The sequence below is a fragment of the Rhizophagus irregularis genome, chromosome 13 (assembly GCF_026210795.1).
Source record: "Rhizophagus irregularis chromosome 13, complete sequence".
Lineage (NCBI taxonomy): Eukaryota > Fungi > Glomeromycota > Glomeromycetes > Glomerales > Glomeraceae > Rhizophagus > Rhizophagus irregularis.
The window spans coordinates 1,681,210-1,699,825 of NC_089441.1; the positions used below are offsets into that span (position 1 = coordinate 1,681,210).

General features: G+C 36.7%; 5 protein-coding genes across 5 annotated transcripts; 4 read left to right on the top strand and 1 right to left on the bottom strand.

The window, feature by feature from the left end:
- Positions 1 to 172: 172 nt before the first annotated feature.
- On the bottom strand, positions 173 to 505 carry OCT59_004959 (uncharacterized protein; the record flags this gene model as incomplete). The annotated part of the gene is made up of 1 exon (XM_066138061.1): positions 173 to 505. One exon carries the CDS (start codon positions 503 to 505, stop codon positions 173 to 175), a length of 333 nt encoding a protein of 110 aa, XP_065997244.1.
- A 3,390-nt stretch (positions 506 to 3,895) lies between these two features.
- OCT59_004960 (uncharacterized protein) lies at positions 3,896 to 4,762 on the top strand (the record flags this gene model as incomplete). Its single annotated transcript, XM_066138062.1, has 1 exon — positions 3,896 to 4,762. One exon carries the CDS (start codon positions 3,896 to 3,898, stop codon positions 4,760 to 4,762), a length of 867 nt encoding a protein of 288 aa, XP_065997245.1.
- A 113-nt stretch (positions 4,763 to 4,875) lies between these two features.
- Positions 4,876 to 5,346, top strand: OCT59_004961 (uncharacterized protein; the record flags this gene model as incomplete). Its single annotated transcript, XM_066138063.1, has 1 exon — positions 4,876 to 5,346. The coding sequence occupies one exon, from the start codon at positions 4,876 to 4,878 to the stop codon at positions 5,344 to 5,346; it is 471 nt and encodes a 156-aa protein (XP_065997246.1).
- A 93-nt stretch (positions 5,347 to 5,439) lies between these two features.
- On the top strand, positions 5,440 to 5,856 carry OCT59_004962 (uncharacterized protein; the record flags this gene model as incomplete). The annotated part of the gene is made up of 1 exon (XM_066138064.1): positions 5,440 to 5,856. One exon carries the CDS (start codon positions 5,440 to 5,442, stop codon positions 5,854 to 5,856), a length of 417 nt encoding a protein of 138 aa, XP_065997247.1.
- A 2,691-nt stretch (positions 5,857 to 8,547) lies between these two features.
- OCT59_004963 (uncharacterized protein) lies at positions 8,548 to 10,757 on the top strand (the record flags this gene model as incomplete). The annotated part of the gene is made up of 2 exons (XM_066138065.1): positions 8,548 to 9,183; positions 9,279 to 10,757. The coding sequence occupies 2 exons, from the start codon at positions 8,548 to 8,550 to the stop codon at positions 10,755 to 10,757; spliced, it is 2,115 nt and encodes a 704-aa protein (XP_065997248.1).
- Between the last annotated feature and the right edge of the window lie 7,859 nt (positions 10,758 to 18,616).

Below are 18,616 nucleotides of genomic sequence, written 5' to 3' on the forward strand. Positions count from 1 at the left end.
TTGCGAGACTTCCTGCGAGTTGTTCAACTTTGTCCATGCATGAAACTGGGATGGGAGCATCGCGATTGAGACCTAATGCCTTTTTGATATACTCGGGCTTTTCGATTGACTTTGGCATTTTAGAGAATGTGCCGTAGATATATTTCAGGCATTCATACAGGCAATCATTTAGCTACCCGTTGCAACCCCCTGCAACCGGTGGGGCATCTCTCACATAAATTATGAATCGTTCAAAATAATCAGGGTCTGCGTCATCCGGTAGTTGTGCTTCGTCGTAGTGGTCCAAGAGTGAGAAGAGGCTGGTTGGTTGGTTTTCTGATGTCCATCCACCGGGTTTCCAGTTTTCATAGGGAAGTAGGATCTGGAACTTTCTATCTGGAAATCGCGCCTGGAGAGTCTGACCGAGTCTGGTGATAGCTCCTCTGGAAAAGCGGGCACCAGAATATTGAAGTTCCTTGATGTCAGGTCGTGTTGGTAAAGTGCGGGCGATTCTTGAGTATTGCATTTTTATGTATATGATTTGTCTTCAAATATAAATAATAACTTTCTATATATACGAAAAAAAAAAAAGAAATAATCTCAAATAGCGCTTACAATATGTCGTTGATAGCGCCCTCAGTATTTTCTTCGTTCCAGTCATCGATGATTCCATTGGCGGCCTCCCATTCACGTTCCATATTGGTTTTTGGACGTTCCTCAGGGATCTCTCGCGCTTTTCCCTTATCTGCCCTCATAGTTTCATACCTAGAGGGGGTGGGAATAATCTCGGCATTACGATTCTCCTTGTATGCTCTTATTAAATCCGCGAGTTCTTTACGGCTAGGTATTTTAGGTAAGTATCCATTATATTCGATCCAGTCCTTGAAGCGGTCTACTACTTCCTTAAGGTAATACTGGTACTCGTCCTCAATACGCGTTGTGGGACATTCCTCTATTTCAAACGCGAGTATTTCCCAGTCATATTCGTCTGACGTGTCTTGGTACTTAGCCCATAATTCCTTACCTGTATTGTAGAGATCATTGAAGACCTGGTCCTTTGAATTTTTAACCCACGGTTTGCGATCCCATCGGTGCCTTTCATGCCAAGCCCAGTGTGCTCGAGTGCCTTCCTTTGGTTCAGGATCCCGGTCGACTTCTGGTTCTGTGTCGGGTTCTGGGATAAGCTGCTCTTCGGGAGCCGGTACTACTACAGGTTCTGTAGAAAATTTAGAATCTGCGAAGGATTCGGATTTTGTGGAAGATTCTGCGGGAGACTCAGGTTGTTGTTCAAGAACTGGGTCCACGGTTGTAGAATCCGAGTCTGATAACAAGTCGTCTAAAACATCGTAGTCATCTGGCTCAGGGGTGGGTTCTTCTTGGTCAGGTTCCTCGTCAGATAGATAACAATCTGAGAAGCTATCTATAGGTTCATCGGTGTTTAACTCACTAGTGTTTACATCGGGATCCGGTTGTTCTTCCCTTAACCCTTGTGGACGTTCTTTTAAGTGGTCAGGCTTGGGTGGAAGCGGTGGAGGAGTCTTGCAAATTACAGGTGCGGGTTTTTCTTCAGCGGGTTCGGGTTTTTCCTCTGCGGGTTCGGGTTTTTTCTCAGCGGGTTTTTCCTCTGCAGGTTCGGGTTTTTTCTCAGCGGGTTTCTCTTGTACGTCTTGTGGATTGTTGGCTGGATTATATATATTTGCCAAGAACTTCTCCAAGGCTTTGGGGTCTGATGCGGGTTTTTTAGAAGTCTCTATATCGATTCCTTCTATGTCTATCTCATCTGTTTCGTGGATCCAGTTTTTGCCGAAGAACTTTTTGTAGAGGTCCTCCCTGGATATGCTGTAAACCCGTGGTGTTTTTCCACCCTTGCGTACTACTTTGCTATTTATACCCAACTCATTTGATAGGATTCTAGAAGCGTTTATCTTTGATAGGGGTGAAATGCAATGAGTTTCGCAATATGAAGTATATACCCTATAAAATTCTTGAACAGGTAGGTCGGTCATATAATTTTTCATTACGAGGTATGTGTCCTTTATAAATTGGAATAGGGGTGGAAGAGTCGAGATGATATGTTCCTGTTTAGATGTTGTCATGGGTGGCGGATTCCCATTGAAGTCTGGGTAAGAATCCGCGATGGCTCTCAAGTAAGCATAGAACGCCTCACTGGCGCCTGGGTATTTCATAGCGTCACCGAGTTTCTTGAAATATTCCAGGTCTCCCTTGCGGGATGGTGACACATCTAAGAATACTGTGCGCCTATCATCGTTCTCTACTCTGAGAGCATTTTCGTTAGTAAGGACAATAGTTGACATAAAGTTCTTGTAATGTGTTGGCGTCTTATATTTTTTGTGGATTTCCATTATATCACTCGTTACTTTATCTTTCAAAGAGCGATACAGAGAATTCCACTGGCTTTTTTCTGTGGGCATTTCCTCAAGAAGAAGAAGAACTTTACCCTGTAATTGCCCATTGAAACTTCCAAGAATCGTCTGAGGATCGCTGGTCTTATAAACGAGTTGAGTGCCTAGGACGCTGCGCTGAATGAAATCTGTTATAATACCTTTGCCCCAACCCTGTCCAGATTTTAGGTAGAGAATCGAGTACATCTTCCTTCCAGCTGCCACACCGGCTAACCACTTGATGATATATTCAGTGAGATTCCAATCACCCAAACACCAGATTTCCTGAATGTGAGAGAAGATAAATTTAACTGCGAGGTGAATTGTAGACTCAAAGGTGGATATCGGACGCAAGACGTGGAGAAATCCTGGGAAGATATTTAGATAGAGTTGGCCGGTTAAGGATCTGAAGATTCGCTGTTTATGGGGATCACAGGTTGCATTACATACATCGGTATTCTCGACCATAAACCACTTGTAGATGTTGAACTCGGTCTTTTGAGAGGGTCCTTGTTCAGGTTGTGTGTAGAATGCCTTCGTGATTGGACGGATAAGCTTACCAATATTTTTGTCAATAATGTGTTTCAAACTTTTACTATCCGGGTCCCACCAGAAAACCCCATGAGGATCTGCACAGGGAATGAAATAACTGCAAAGATACTTCTTGGCTTGATCGAGATCACTCATACTTTTAGCAGCATTAATGAGTCGTTTAAGCTCATTGATACTGAAGGCTTTCTTTTGTTCACCGAACTTGGGGATAACTTGAGCTTGAGCGGCCATTTTTTGTTCTATTAAATCGAGTACTAATTTATAGTTACCTAATCTTCAATTGCCGAATGTATTTTTTCCAAAGATCCGCGCTCCTACCCGGTTATCCTCCTGTGGTTTTACAGACCTTCTAAGGGCTATTAACCTACCTGTTAACTTGGTTTGCTATCTCACTGCCTCCAATAAGAAAACGAACGGAATCCTGAATCGGTTTCAGATGTTTCAGAAGTTTCGGATCTGGGGGGGTAAAATCAAAACTTTTTCTGGGAGGGTTGTCCTCGCCTGACTTTTACCAAAATTGCCAAAACATCTGAAACATCGAAACGCCCTCTCTGATTCTCTCTTATTTTCCTCTCTTTTCCCTTATTTTATCCTTTTTTGCTTATATTGTTATGTTTCAGATCTTGTTTCATATTGTTTCAGATATATAGGGATTCTCCGCCCCACGGAGGGGGGATGTAGGTACTGCGAGGCCTGTGAGGCCGAGGTGGGGTGAGCGTAGCGAGGCACACTACCAGCACGACGACATATATGAAACACTTGAGGAAACATACCAGAGGATCCATGAAGAGCGGGATTCCTTCCTACAGGCTACAAAGAAGTTCGGTCTAGGAATCGACTTATTTTACCACAACTGGTCATACAAGAGAACTGCACTCTGGCTTTTTGAATGGTTTAGTGTAGGGGTTCCAGCCAATGATCCTCTTAACCCAGTCGAAGCAGAGTGGATAAGTGATGCAATGATGGGAGGTCTTATCTGGGCAGACAATGAATGGAAGGGTTATGGAAGGCAATACGACGTGACAAGTTTATATCCAAGTATTCAGCAATCAAATGCAAACTTTCCAATCCGACAAGGTAAGTTTCAAATACTTAAAGACTTTGTAGACCATAGAGGTTATGCCTTGTATGGATTATTTCGTGCTAGCTCCCAGGGAGCGCCCAAGGGCAAGGTAAGTGGTAATGATATTCTCTTCCGACAGAATAAGAGGGGAGTCTATACATTCATTGACTTACAACGAGCAAAGAAACTTGGACTCGATATACAGTTAATCCAGGATGGAAAGCCAAATGCCTTGATATATGACAGAGAAGCAAGAATTCCTGGGACTGTAATATTTGGTGAGTATGTCCACTTTCTCTTCAATATAAAGAACCAGGGTGGCGTGGCCGGTCGTGTTGCAAAGAGAGTTCTCAATACACTATGGGGAGCACTCTGCCAGAGGAAACGCAATTACAAGACACTCACCACAGATCAAACAGATCCATTCAAGTTTCCAGAAGGCCACACACTTGACTCCATCATACCAGTAGGATCTGACCAGTGGCGATTCCAGTTCACAAACCCAGGTAGTCCCTTCAAGGGTGAGTATCCTAGGATCGCTCCATTCTTATTAGCATATGGACGGAAGACGACTTCAGAGTTATTAGAACCATATAAGGATAAAGCACGACGCATCCATACAGATGGATTTATTCTAGAGGAACAGCCGAGTAGTCCTACACTTATCACTTGTCCAGAAAATGCATCCAAAGCATTGAAAGCTCTCAAGTTTGAAACCGCAGGATACTGCCATGTGAAAAATGCAAACAAGGTTATCTGGACATGATTGCCAAGAATGCGGTTGGATTTACAGTAGGTATATATATTTTTTCTTGCTTGAATGTAAAGTCAATTTGAAGATTCCTATTTATTACAAAGTACAAAAAAGTATAAGGAATCATGTCAACATATACCGAATTAGCAAGCATTATTAACAGCACTGACAGCATTAGTGATAAAGTTATTTATGATGCATCACACAATCAGTTCACCATTGTCTCTGATGAAACTGTCCTCAAGATTATCCGTGCATTGAAAGACACTATAGTAGTCACATTAGTATCTGGGTTTAGCAAAACCAGCTACCTTGTCCAGGATCATGTGAAGTATATCAAGCGAATCCAGACAGCAAAGTCTCCTGTATCATATGTGAAGTTCGTGGCCAGAAAACTCTTCCCAGATAATGCAGCATATACTGCTAAGATAGCAAAGATTCGTGAATCATACAAGAATAAACAAGCTCTTTTAGACAAGCTTGAGGCCCTCTTCGAGTTGTATTATAATGTAACTAAGGACTCATTAACAGGTCCCCCAAAGCGAGCTGTCACTATAAATGAGGCTGAGAAAACCTTAGCAGAGCTTCTTGCATAAGCGGCTCCTGTACGAATTTAGTTTATATTTTTTATCCATTTGTAATGGGCATACAGTAATTGAAGATGGCTATAGTATAAGTAACATAACATCATGTTGGACCGATTACCAGTAGAAATAGTCGAACGTATTGTTGCAAAGATCCCAGATACTGACCTTATTGCAGCGAGTAAAGTAGATAGTGTGTGGTGGCAGGAGGTTCGTCAAGAAGCATATAAGAGATGGAAAAATTACGCTACTACAATTGGGCATGTCCAAGCTCTTGGAAAGCCGTTTGAAAAAAGGAATATTGACTGGATATCATTTGAAGATGTAAACGACTTCTATAAAAGATGGATAGACCGCCTCACCGAGGATCAGCTTTATATTATGGAGAAGATGCTTAGGAATGGGATGGTCGTGGACCCCCAAGAGAGGGAAACCATAGAGCATGCATTAAGTGAACAAAGATGGGGAGGCGACCCTTGGGGACTGAACTGGGAGTGGAATGAATGGACTCAACAGGAGTAGCTTATTTATCGGGTATCCTCATATTTCTTGACAAGGACTGATGACCATGTAACCTTATCATCAGGTATCCTTGCATTTTTTTGACAAGGATTGATGACCATGTAACCTTATCATCAGGTATCCTTGCATTTTTTAATAAGGATTGATAACCATGTAACCTTGTCATCAGGTATTCTCGTATTTTTTGATAAGGACTGATGACCGTGTCACTTGGTTATTGTAAATTGAAGAAAACTATTAGGTATGTAGACACGTACAGAAAAAAGACATGTCTTACCCTTATATAGCTAACCCTATAACTGGACGTCCAATTATTATCGGTGGAGATACCTTTAATCGAATAGTTATGGAATCCCATGATTATATTGATAGAAGGCTTGTCCGTAGACAAACTGCACCTTCACCTGAAGAGCAACCTGTATATTTAAATACAGATACAGGACGTTATGTTCGACGTGGTACTAGAACATATCATAGACTGATTGAGAGTGACTATGAGGTAGTTGAGGATTACTACCTTGTCCATTATGAAGAAGAGGCGCTTATAGAGGAAATCATCAATGAAACACGCTATAATGAGGAAAATCTTGATGGGCAGCGGTTAACTTTCAATGATATACAACAAATCAGGACTGCTATTCAGGCTGACCAAGATGAATATGATGATTTTATCTTACAGCAGGATATGACTGATATGACAACTATCGGTCCTTCCGGTCATCCACGTACTTTGGAGGACCATACCCCGAGACTTGCAGAGCTTAATATTGAGTTGTGTAGGGAATGTCTCATGCCTGTAAGCCCAAGTGACTTAACGGACAAGTTGTGTAAGGACTGCTCTGAATAGTTACTTAATTTTGAATAATTCTTTTTTACATAAAGAAAGATAGCCATGTCAACATCAATCGTAATAAACCAGTGCCAAAACTGTGGAGTAATCACTCCAAAAACAGCATATAGAGGATTATCCAGTGTATTATACAGACAGATTATAAAGAAGATTAGTGATGAGAATGACCCTCTACAAGCCTTGGGACTTGCTAGGGATAAGTTAGTTCAGATCATTCGTCGGGGAAGTAATGTGGACTTTACACAATTGTTTACACAAAGACTGGATATGAAAATTATGGATGGAGAGCCATATGAAGATATTAGGAAGTGGCTTCTCGAACAGCTTATAGCTATAGGTTGTGACAGTGGAGAAATTGCTTTATATCAATTTCTAAGGGGTACGTATCCAGATGGTATTGACGAGCCTTTCACTACATTCTATGAGAACTATGTAAATCATATAAGTAATCCAATGACTAAGAACTTTGCTTCTCGTGCTTTAGGAGCAATAGGGTTGAAGGCTAAGATGTTAAGGATTGACTTTGAAGGCCGTAAAAAAAGTGCTATGATTCTTAAAGCTTCTGCAGACGAATTACTTGATATTCTCACAAGATACTATTAATCCCTACTTGTAATGCTCGACGGTCCATGTGGCTCTTAGAAAAGATCTGTAGAAGGACTTCAATACCTTCTATTATTTGTTTATTATTCAGAGAGCGACTAGACTTCAGGGCTTCATATCGGGAGAATAACTCCTTCACATTCTCAGTTTTCAGAGTTTCAGTCTTTGCAGTCCTACCCTGTACTTTTGCTAAGAAATTCTGAAAGTCAGCTCCTAGGGTCTTACCAGAGAGTCCATAAGCTTCCCGAAAGACATATTTAATCCAGGTATCTGCATTCTTGGCTAAGACACCAGGTACAAGTAAATGTTGACGTTCTTTAGAGGATGGAAATATCCAAGCAAATTCAATCAAGTGTCCACCTTTTTTTGCTTCAAATACAGCTTTCTGACCATAGGAACTAAACTTGGATCGAACTGTGATTGAACTGGGTTCAGACTGAGATCGAACTGGGTTCAAACTTGGATCAAACTGAGATTGAACTGAGATTGAACTAGGATTGAACTGAGATTGCTCTGTGATCGAACTGAGACTAGTATCCCATCTTACTCGAATGGACAGTGGATCACTTTTGGACCGTCTAAGATCAAACACTACAAATTCACGTTGCAGAGTAAGATCATCAATTACTGGTGCTAATGACTCTGATTCTTCTGTATATAGGCGGATGATTCTCTTGGTATCTGTAAGGCTTCCATGACCTCCATGCAGTGAGATGTAGTTAACATTTTCTCGAATAGCCTTAGGAATGGCAAAGAATCTTTGGGCTACATAAATACATGAAATATTTTTGTGTCGTCCATGTGTAAAGTAACCAGTGATGAGATCCTGGATTTTTTTAGGTGCATCCATCAGATCCTCGAAGATTACCACAGTAGCTTGAGTAGGGTCGAAGGAGTCAATCTCTGGAATCTCACTATGGGTTACTGCAGTGAATGGGATCTTCTCCTCTTCGAAAAAATCATGTACAACTGCCCACTTCAGCTCGTCAAGATATCTGCTAACTAAAAGTACTGCATCACATAGTACATACCGATTACCATCCTCCTTTGCTTTCTTGTCACCCATTAACAAATTAATGATCATAGTTGTTTTACCTAAGTCTGAGCTACCTGCTACGGCTAATCGAAAGGGCCATGATGGAGCAAACTCATTGCCTTGTCTTGAGTCGGTCGTGTACTCGTCCAAATTGTATACATAAAGATCCATTTGAATTTTATTCTAACTTAGTTTAAATACTATGTCGACATCAACACCAATTCCAGTTTATACTCCTTCAGAACCTACTGGACCGCCTCCTGCACACTTAGTCAATGAAAAAGACGATGATGAATTAGTTAGAATACTTAAGGCTCATGCAAATTTATTGACTACCAGGGGTCGTTTAACTGTTGATTCAGAGATACAGGAGGCAAATAATCAAATCAAACATATTATTAATATATTAATGTATCGCTGTAAAGCAAAACATGAAGAACTTGGTATTACAAAAGATTTGTTAGTTTTTGCACAAGGTAAGATAAATGCATTTGATGAAACGTTTACTAATTTAGAACGTCAATTAGTTATTATACGTGCTGCCAATGATAATTTCATAGAAGAAAACCATAACCTGCAAAGAGATTATGATACTATGGTAGAGCTTCGTCGACGGGCTATAGGTGAACGTAATCAGGCACGACATGAACGTAATGTATTACAAGCAGATTATACTCAAGCAGTAAGGGATCGTAATGAGGCTCAAAATGCTGTAAATCGTGGTAATATCCTTTTAAATCATTGGCGGCTGAGGGCTACTCAGACTGGAGGACAACTTGTATTGGTTAATGCGCAACTTGAACAGGTTAATGCACAGCTAGCACATGCTAATAATAGGGTGCGTTTTGGGATTCAGACATTAGGGAGACTTAGGAATAGACTTTTCCAACAGATAGCTGCTCTTAGAATTCAGGTACAATGGTTTCGAATTAGACAATTGAACCCTCCTCCACCTCTTTTAAACAATCCACTAGAGACGATATGGCTACCACTGCGATAGGATTGCCGATTTTTGAGGGTAAAGCTACTGATGATATTGATACATTTGTTAGGCTTTATATGGGTTATCTTGATACTATTAATCTTAACCCATACGCTGCTGGAGGGCCACCAGAGTCTTGGAAAAGAGCTATGGGTATACTTAGAAGCTGCATGGCTGGTGAAGCGGCTGAATGGTTTGATCGAGAAATTACAGGAAAAAATTGGGAACTTTCTGGTATCACTTCAAGAGGTGGAGCTAATTTAGCTGCTTTTCTAGCATTAGTAATACCAGAAGGTGCAGGAGGACCAAATGCAGGTACCTATGTAAATGGGTCTGAAGCACATGTTTATGCTACAGATGGAGCTAATGCATTAGTAACTATTAGAGCAGCATTTATTCCTACCCATGATTTAATAGGTGGAGATAAATCTTGGGGAAGAGCTGGTGCTCGTCCGACAGATAGAGCTGCTCCAGCTACTGCAGATGCTGGTGTTGCTGCTAATAATAATCGTTCTATAGTTTTTCCAGGTATTAAACCTAACCAGGCGCTTTATTGGCTTAGAACACAATTTCCAACTATTTTAGATGAAAAGAAACGTATCCGTTTTAACAGTCTTTATCAGGAAAATGAGCCAGTCGATGCATTTTATAGAACTGTAAAGAGAGCTGGAAAATTACTAAAACTAACTGATGATCTTATTATTGACCAGTTCTTCAGAGGTCTTTCGGCTGATAATATTTTTGAAGCAGAAAGGTTTAGTAATCTTAATCCTGATGACTTGGTTAAACATCTGAGAAATTTAGAACGGAAAAGGGCTGAAATGCGCTTGGGGTTACAAGATAGAAATCGACGACTTCAAGCAGATTACAGTGATGTAACTCAACCTCCGTTAGGAAAACAGGAACCTGTCGTACTGACATCAAAGTCATCTGGGGTTACTCAAGAACAATTACAAGAGTTACTTAAGGCTCAAGCTGAGGAACTTACCAAGAATTTTCAGGTGCAATTTAAACAATTACAGGCTCGGCCAGTTCGTAATCCACCAGTTTATAGACAGCAGATTAAACCTGTTCGACCAAAACCACAGAGACGTGTTGTTCAGGATCCTCAGGATCCTGATTGGGATGATGGTTATATAGATCATGATGTTGGTGATGACCCTGATGCTCCTGAGTGGACTTTGGATGATCATCAAAATGCTATTGATCTTATTATGGGATATAAACGTGGGACGTCTAAAATACTTACAAAACAACTTCAGAAGGCTAAAGATAGACGTGATGATCTGGATTTGGCCCGAGCAATGAGAAACCTCGATCTTAATGATGATGCTATGGACATTGATACTGCGAGTTTTGGTGAAAAGGTAGAATTGAGAGAAAAAGATGGTGATGTCTATATGGTTCGTGTTGGGTCAAAAAAAAAGTAGGTTCGAGTATCTCAAAACTTCTTAAGTCGTCCCCAAATAAGACAGCAGTTAGCTCTTCTAGTGTGCCATTGAAAGGCAAAGCAACCCCTGTTAAGATTCCTGTGAAAGTTACTGGTAGTAAGTCTACACCTGCAAAAGCTGTTACTAAGAATGATTTATTAAGCCTGTTAAGGTCTGCAGACTTTAGGAAATTACTCCGTGAGATTCTTCAGGAGGAGTTATTGTCTGCTAGAAAAGTCACAGAGATTCCGGAGGACCTAGTTGAGGAGGAACAAGAAGAGGATATCAGGGTAGATGATCCTATGGATATTGACATAGCTCGTTTAGAGAATACTAAAGATCTTTTAGCACTGGATGGGGAGGTTAATGGAATAGCAATTCAGTGTTTAGCAGACACTTGTGCTAATGCGTCTTTTATTCAGAGAGAAGCTGCTGAGGAATTAGGGTTGGATATTGACAAGAGTATTACATATAACATATCTGGTGCTTCAGGAACAGGTAGGACATTTGGCATGGTAAAGGGAGTGACAATCAAACTTACCCCTGATTATGCTATCACTGAGGACCTTGCAGTCTTAAGTGGTTACAAGCATAGGGAAATTGGGTTAAGCCGAATGTGTCTGAAACGTTACAATTATGATGTCCATGAATCACGTGAACATATAGCCTTTACCTGTGATGGAAAGAATGTTTTTATCCCGATAGTTCCTGATGCTAATCGAGGGGATAAAAAATAAGACCCTTTAATTCTTCTATTTTTTTTTATTCCCAAAATTTGCGAATTAAGTCAGGGACATCCTCCTTCAACCGGTCAGCAAGTTCCCAAGTAGCCTCAGTGTCTGGATAACGCTCCCACTTAACCAAATACTGGTCTTGACCTTTTCTAATGCGATGCCGAAGTATCTGCTCAGGAACAAATCTTTCAGGTTGTCCTCTTATCACAGAGTCAGGGGAGGCTTTTCATTAATAGGAACTACTTGCAATTCCTTTTGGGTATATGCACATCTGGATACACCTAATCGACCATGTGGTCCATTAAGGAGATATGTAGGAGGCTGTTCGGGTAAGAGTATCATTTTTTTGATTACACGAATGTTTGGGTTCCATCTTATGTCTCCTGTACGGAATTTTCCGTGAAGTTTATTACCGAGTACTGAGATAGGTTCATCTAACTTGACTCTGACACGTGCTCCTTCAGAGAGGAGATCCGTCTTTTTTGACACTTTGGGTGATCCTGTTGGAATGTCTGGGGGATTTCTCTGCCAGAGTTCATTTACTTTACTCACTATATTATGGAAATCTTCTGACCATTCCACGGATGTCACCCCGGTTTTCAACTCCTGTGCTACCATTCGTTTAAGAAGGGGTTCTTGGATGGCTTGGATAGCTCTTTCAGCATAAGATTGCTGTTTATGCCTTCCTGGCTCTCCGAACCTCATCATTACCCCTAGGCTGTTCAGGAAAAAATCACGTACCTGGTCGTTAGTGAATTCTGATCCGGAGTCTGTCTCCAGTCTGTGTGTTGGTGGCTTAATACGATTTCTTCTGTAGATTTTGACAAACCCGTTTAGAACTCTATTTGCAGTCTTATCCTTTAGGGGTTCTGCATCAACTCTCTTTCCTGCAACTTCCACCACTACGAGAAAATAGTGGAATCCTTTGGGGTCAACTGGCATCTCTGCAAGATCTGCCTGATGTGTTGCATTTGGTTTCCATACAATTACCTTTGGGCGTTCTGTTGACTTTTCCTTTAGGGGCTTTTTGTATAGGTTGTAGTGCTCTTCACCTTTTAGAATTCGTGCTGGTATTCCGGAGAGATTGTAGTATTTGTAATAATTCTCTAAATGCGACATATTACGACAAATTAAAGGAATGGTTTTAGACTTCAAATCTTAAGATGACACGATTTTACTGCCTAAAGTGTAAGAAGGAAACCGAGACTGCTAGTGAAATACAAGATATGACCACAAATGGCTGCTATCGTTTACATGGTGACTGTGTAGTTTGTGGGATGCATAAGAATACTTTTACTGGGATAGACTGGGTGATCAAGAAGAAGACTAAGGAGAAAAAGAAAGAAACTGCTGCTAAGAGACAGCAGACGACTTACAATCGGCAATGCAAAAAACTTGGACAGAAAATCTTAGATTCTGATGACACGTGTAAACAGTGTATTGATAAATGCCTTAAGGAGGCAAAAAAGAGGAAGACGGATTAGTACTGTCTTCTAAACTTATCTGGATATGCTCTATTCTCAATACCCATTGTTCAATTACTTATTTTTTCTGACGGGGGCGGGACGGGGTTGGTCTTACTGGCTCTATAGACCTTCTAGGGGCTTACCTACTAATTTACCTGGTTTGCTGTCTCACTGCTTCCAATAGATTATTAGACGGAATCCTGACTTGTTCCAGATGTTCCGGATGTGGCAGATCTGCCCAGTAAAAAATTGAAAATCCGGAATTTGTTCAGAAAATATTATTGTACGAATTCTGTACAAATTCCGTACAATTAGTGACTGAAAATGTACTGAATATGTGCCAAATTATGAAATATTCCGTACTTGTACAAATTCTGAATTATGTTGAATTTATACAGAATATAACCACATTTTGTCCAAATTTTGTAATGAATTTGTACAAATTATATACCAGTTTTGTATTCAATTCACGATGTAATACCAGCCGAAATTATAATTCAAATTTAATAATACTAGCCAAAATTATGGCTCAATTTGCAATGTAATGCCAGCCGAAATTATAATTCAAATTTAATAATACTAGCCAAAATTATGGCTCAATTTGCAATGTAATGCCAGCCGAAATTATAATTCAAATTTAATAATACTAGCCAAAATTATGATTCAATTTATTATAACAAATATTATGCTAACAATACAAAAGAGAAATCTGACAATGAAAAAATGAATTATGAAAAACAACAGAGAAAAATAATCAAGGAGATAAAAGAACAAAGAAATAGGAAAGACAAAAAAATTAAGGAAGCACCAAGTAAATAATAATGAAATCACAAAGACCAAAAATAATCATACAAATTAATGATAAAAACACGAAATTTTAAGATTAAAAATGAAATCCATAAAGTTTAAAGAACAATCCATAAAGTTAAAAAAAAAATGAAATAAAGTTAGTAAGACAAAAAAAGGAAAAAAAAAGAAAAAAAACATACATCTGACGTAAAATCAGAAGAACTTAAGAGATCTAAAGAAAAAAGAAAGAAATTAAAAATGAAATTAAAAATAAAAACAATAAAGATAGAAAAGAAAAAACAACAAACCTTCAATGCCAAACTGGAAGAACTTAAAAGAACTAAAAAGAGAGAAATTAAAAACAAAAATGAAAAAATAACTGGAAAATAAAAAAAAAAATACCTTCAACGCAAATGAAACCTATAATGTAACTGGAAAATAAATAAAAAAAAAAATACCTTCAATGCAAATGAACCTATAATGCCAAACTGAAAGAACTTAAAAGAACTAAAAAGAGAAAATAAAAAGGAGAAATTAAAAATGAAAATGAAAAAATAACTAGAAAATAAAAAAAAAAATACCTTCAATGCAAATGAAACCTATAATGCCAAACTGAAAGAACTTAAAAGAACTAAAAAGAGAAAATAAAAAGAGAAAACGAAAATGAAAAAATAACTGGAAAATAAATAGAAAAAAAAATATCTGACGCAAACAAAACCTAAAAAAAGAAGGGAATAAAAATGAAAAAGTTGAGAAATATACCTTTAAATTCCCAAGTTCCAAATATAATATTAGATGTGTCCTTAAACTAAAAAAAAGAAAAAAAAAGGATAAATGAAAGGAAAAAGACAAGAGAGGAAAGAAATAAACAAAACATGTCTGAAATCTGTGTTATGCATGCACTGCGCCACATTCCTGATCACGTGATACATCCAATCAAGAAATTCGTGATCATCGTGTCGCACTGATCAAATATTATGCTAGATTTTTTGACAACGTTAACATAAATAATGTTTAAAACCTTAAACTTGAAAATAAAGTAAAAAATTTAATTATATATATATAATATAATAAATATATTATAAAAAATTTTATTGAAAAATTTCTGGATAAACATTATAAGCATAATTAATTAAATTTGCACTATCTTCTAATTGTTAATAATAAAAATTTTTATATTCTTTTTTTCTTGATAATCCTAAAAAGATGTATAAATTAAAGTAAGTACTGCATTTATAGAAATCAAACAAAATTTTTTTTTTAAAATAAAAATTGGCCTCAGAACACTTGAGTCACCAAGATTTTCAACCTTAAGAATCAAAAAATGCAATAAGTGGGTTGAGCTCATCCGGCGGGGTCTACCTCATTAGAGTGTCCCTTAGGTCGTCAGCCATTAGCACCCAACTGCCTATGACCCAATGATACATCACCACTACCTTCCAATACCACAAGATCCCAAGTATTATATAGGAGCACGGCGCTTTCGCTATGTGCATACCCTGCCTCCATGATACGGCTTACCATATAGAGGTCTTAAAATGGTGCATTTCATCAGCAGCCAAAAAAAACTCTCGAATGATCCCCAAGTACAATAGTACCTTTTGTGAAAAATTTCAGGGTAATCTGCATATAGTTTCTGTTCTTTTTATTTTTTTCTTTTTTTTTCATTTGTTACAATTCTTTCCTTTTAGTGAAATAGAAATATATATTAGCATAATAATAGTAATGATAAAAGAAATAATATGTCGCAAAAACTTACATTAAATAATGTATTTAATGTTTCTTCAGCGTTTCAGCTCTTCGGTTCTAAGATACGTTTTTTTCCTTATTTCTTTTTTAGATGATAAAGGAAAATAATTAAATATATTAACTTACTTTTCCAAATCACTTAGGCAAAACTTGTTAGGTGTTGGATAGAAATGGAATAAATTTTTTTAAAAAATAATAAAGGCAGAAGTAGGAAATAAAAATGTTTTTAAATTAAAGTGGAAGAATCATGAAGAGAAAAAATGAAATAAAAGAGTTAAAAAAAAAGTAAAATTTTTTTGAAGAAACTTGCTGATGAGAGGAAAAAAAAAATTTGAGGATTAAACGCGTATATATATAAATATCAAAGATCAGTACTTTTGCGTCATTTGCGTCACAAAATGCAATGATATGATGTGGTCACACAATTGTAAATTGTGGATAGTCTAAACATAACGCCTATGCGATTACAGTATTTTTAAATATTAAAAGTTAACGGCAAAGGTATAATTTAAAATTCAATCAAGCCTATAAAAATATGTGATGAAAAAATTATTGTATTTTAAATAGAAATTTATTTAAATTCAAACCTAAATCAATAAAACGACTATGCTAATTACAAACTACTTGGTTTTCTTTATCAAATATATAAATTTTGTTATTAAGCTCTATGAACCCAACACATCTATCGATATCTGATATATCAATAAATCCATATTTTGATGATTTCCCTTGGAAATACTTTATACCTAATTGATCATTTATGATCTTATTTGACCAATGTATATATGCCAGCATCCTACTTTCACCCAAATGTTTGTGAACCAAATAAAAAATAATTTCGCCAAATAATTCTTTATCCTCACTTATTATAACCTAAAATAATTTTTTTTTTGTAATATTAATGATTAATAAGAACATAACAGGTAAATAAAGATAATTAAACAATAAAATTTTACCGCTACACAATAATTGTTTCTAGATATTTTATCACGTTTTATCTAGGACGAACCAACATAGTGACCATCTTTTGTTCGCATACGACCATATTTTATACATTTATTATCTATTGACTATAAAAAATTATAAATAAGATTAACATTATATTTTAAATCAAAGTAAAGCATGTAAATTAATTAATAATATTTACTTACAGAAACTATTTCTTCTTTGGAAATTTCTAAAATAGCAGAATAAAAATGTATAAGTTTTTGTAATTCATTCCTTCTATCAAGAGAATAAATTACACTTGGAAAATATAATTCTTCATCATAATTTTCCAAACTAAATACTTTGTGTTGCGGCCAATTTTTTCTTGAATTATTTTTTATAATATGTTTGGATGCTGAAATATATGACAAATAATTAATCTTCTCCATAAGCATTACATTATTTGCTAAATTAACATATGGATGTAATTTGGAATGCACTAGGGGCAATAGCATTCCACACAATCGCTCCATGGGATATTGCCACGATACCCAACAAGGGCCACAGTCTTTAATGCTATCGGCAACATGCAAAAGGTAATGAAAGGACATAAGCATTGCGCTTAATTTTTCTTCTTTTTTTTGATAATAATCGCTATGATATCAGAATTTTTTAAATGAGAATTAATGTATTAAACAAATAATGCGTTTATTTAAATAATATTTATTCATACTCACCTCTCATAATGTTTGTAAAATTCTAATAATAATTGCTGAACTTTATCTAAATCATTACTCGTAAGGGTGAATTGTAGACATTTTTGAACAGCTTGAACAAATTTTGCCCATCCTTTTAAATATCTATACGTATTTTAATTATATTTTATTGTTTTAAATTTTCTGCAATTACAAACAAAAAAAATACTATAACTTACTTAGCCGATAATTTATTCAATAAAAACGGGATGGAATAAACTGTTATCCAATCTGACCATTCAACAGCTTTATATCCATTATGGTGCTTAAAAATATTTCTTGGCGAGCGTCCGAATTCTAAAGGAATTTGTTTACGGCATTCATGCATAATTTGACCTATTTGTTTCCATACTTGGCTATTAAGAACATATTGTTCATTATTTAATGATTGATCCTTAAAATAGGTTCCTGACCAATGCTTAAACATGTTTATAGAAATATTTTCGAAAAAGAGATGCATGATATCTACAGGAAATGATCGCGGAAATTTAGTTGATTTAAGTTCAAAAAGTATACTACGGCCATTAATTCCTAATTAAATAAAAAAAAAATTATGATATTACTAAAATTCAATTAAAAAAATTAATTTAAATAACGTTAATTATACCTGTTTCTTTAATGACTGATACTTTTGTTTTCTTATTAGTTTCATTTATAATCTTGCTTATATCATTTAAAAAGTTATCCTCAGTACGTTTAGGAAGTTCTTTAGGATCAAAGTCCGTAATATCACTAGTTCTTGGCATAGAACATGGAAAATATACATGTCTAGATTCTTCAGAATATACACCTTTCAAATAACAATATCTACAACCAAGATATGCGTTATGGCCTGTCATACACATTAATTTTGATACAGCAGGCATGTCTCCTGTCCACATTACAACGTGACATCGTAATATAAAATTTTCTTTTAATAATGCATCATATATAGATACTCCTTCTACAATTTAAAATAAATATTATCTATTAATTTATCAATTTAATTAATATAATATAGTTTATTAATCTTACCTTGAAGAACTTTCAATTCATCTATAATAGGTCTTAAGAATGAATTAAAATCTTTAGGTTGATTAGGACCAGGAATAATTGCTGAAATTAACAAATTTTCCTTTTTTACACGAATTGTTGGAGGAAGATTTGCATTAATAAACATTAAGATCCAGCAACTATCCGTCTTTTGCCTGAATATTTGGTATCCGTCAGTGGAACCAATTAGTGCTATGTCTCGTTCGTCAGAAAAAAATCCTTCTTCTACTAGTTCTTTGTATAAATCCCCATCAAAAATATCACTATATTCATCATCACATTCTTCTCTTTGACTCCTATATCGCAATTTAAGTGCTCGTTCTGAATCCGCATACTGAATACGAAATCTTTCTAATAATGGAAAATACATTGCAGTTTTTTGTGGTTCTTGCGGTTTTTTGGAATTA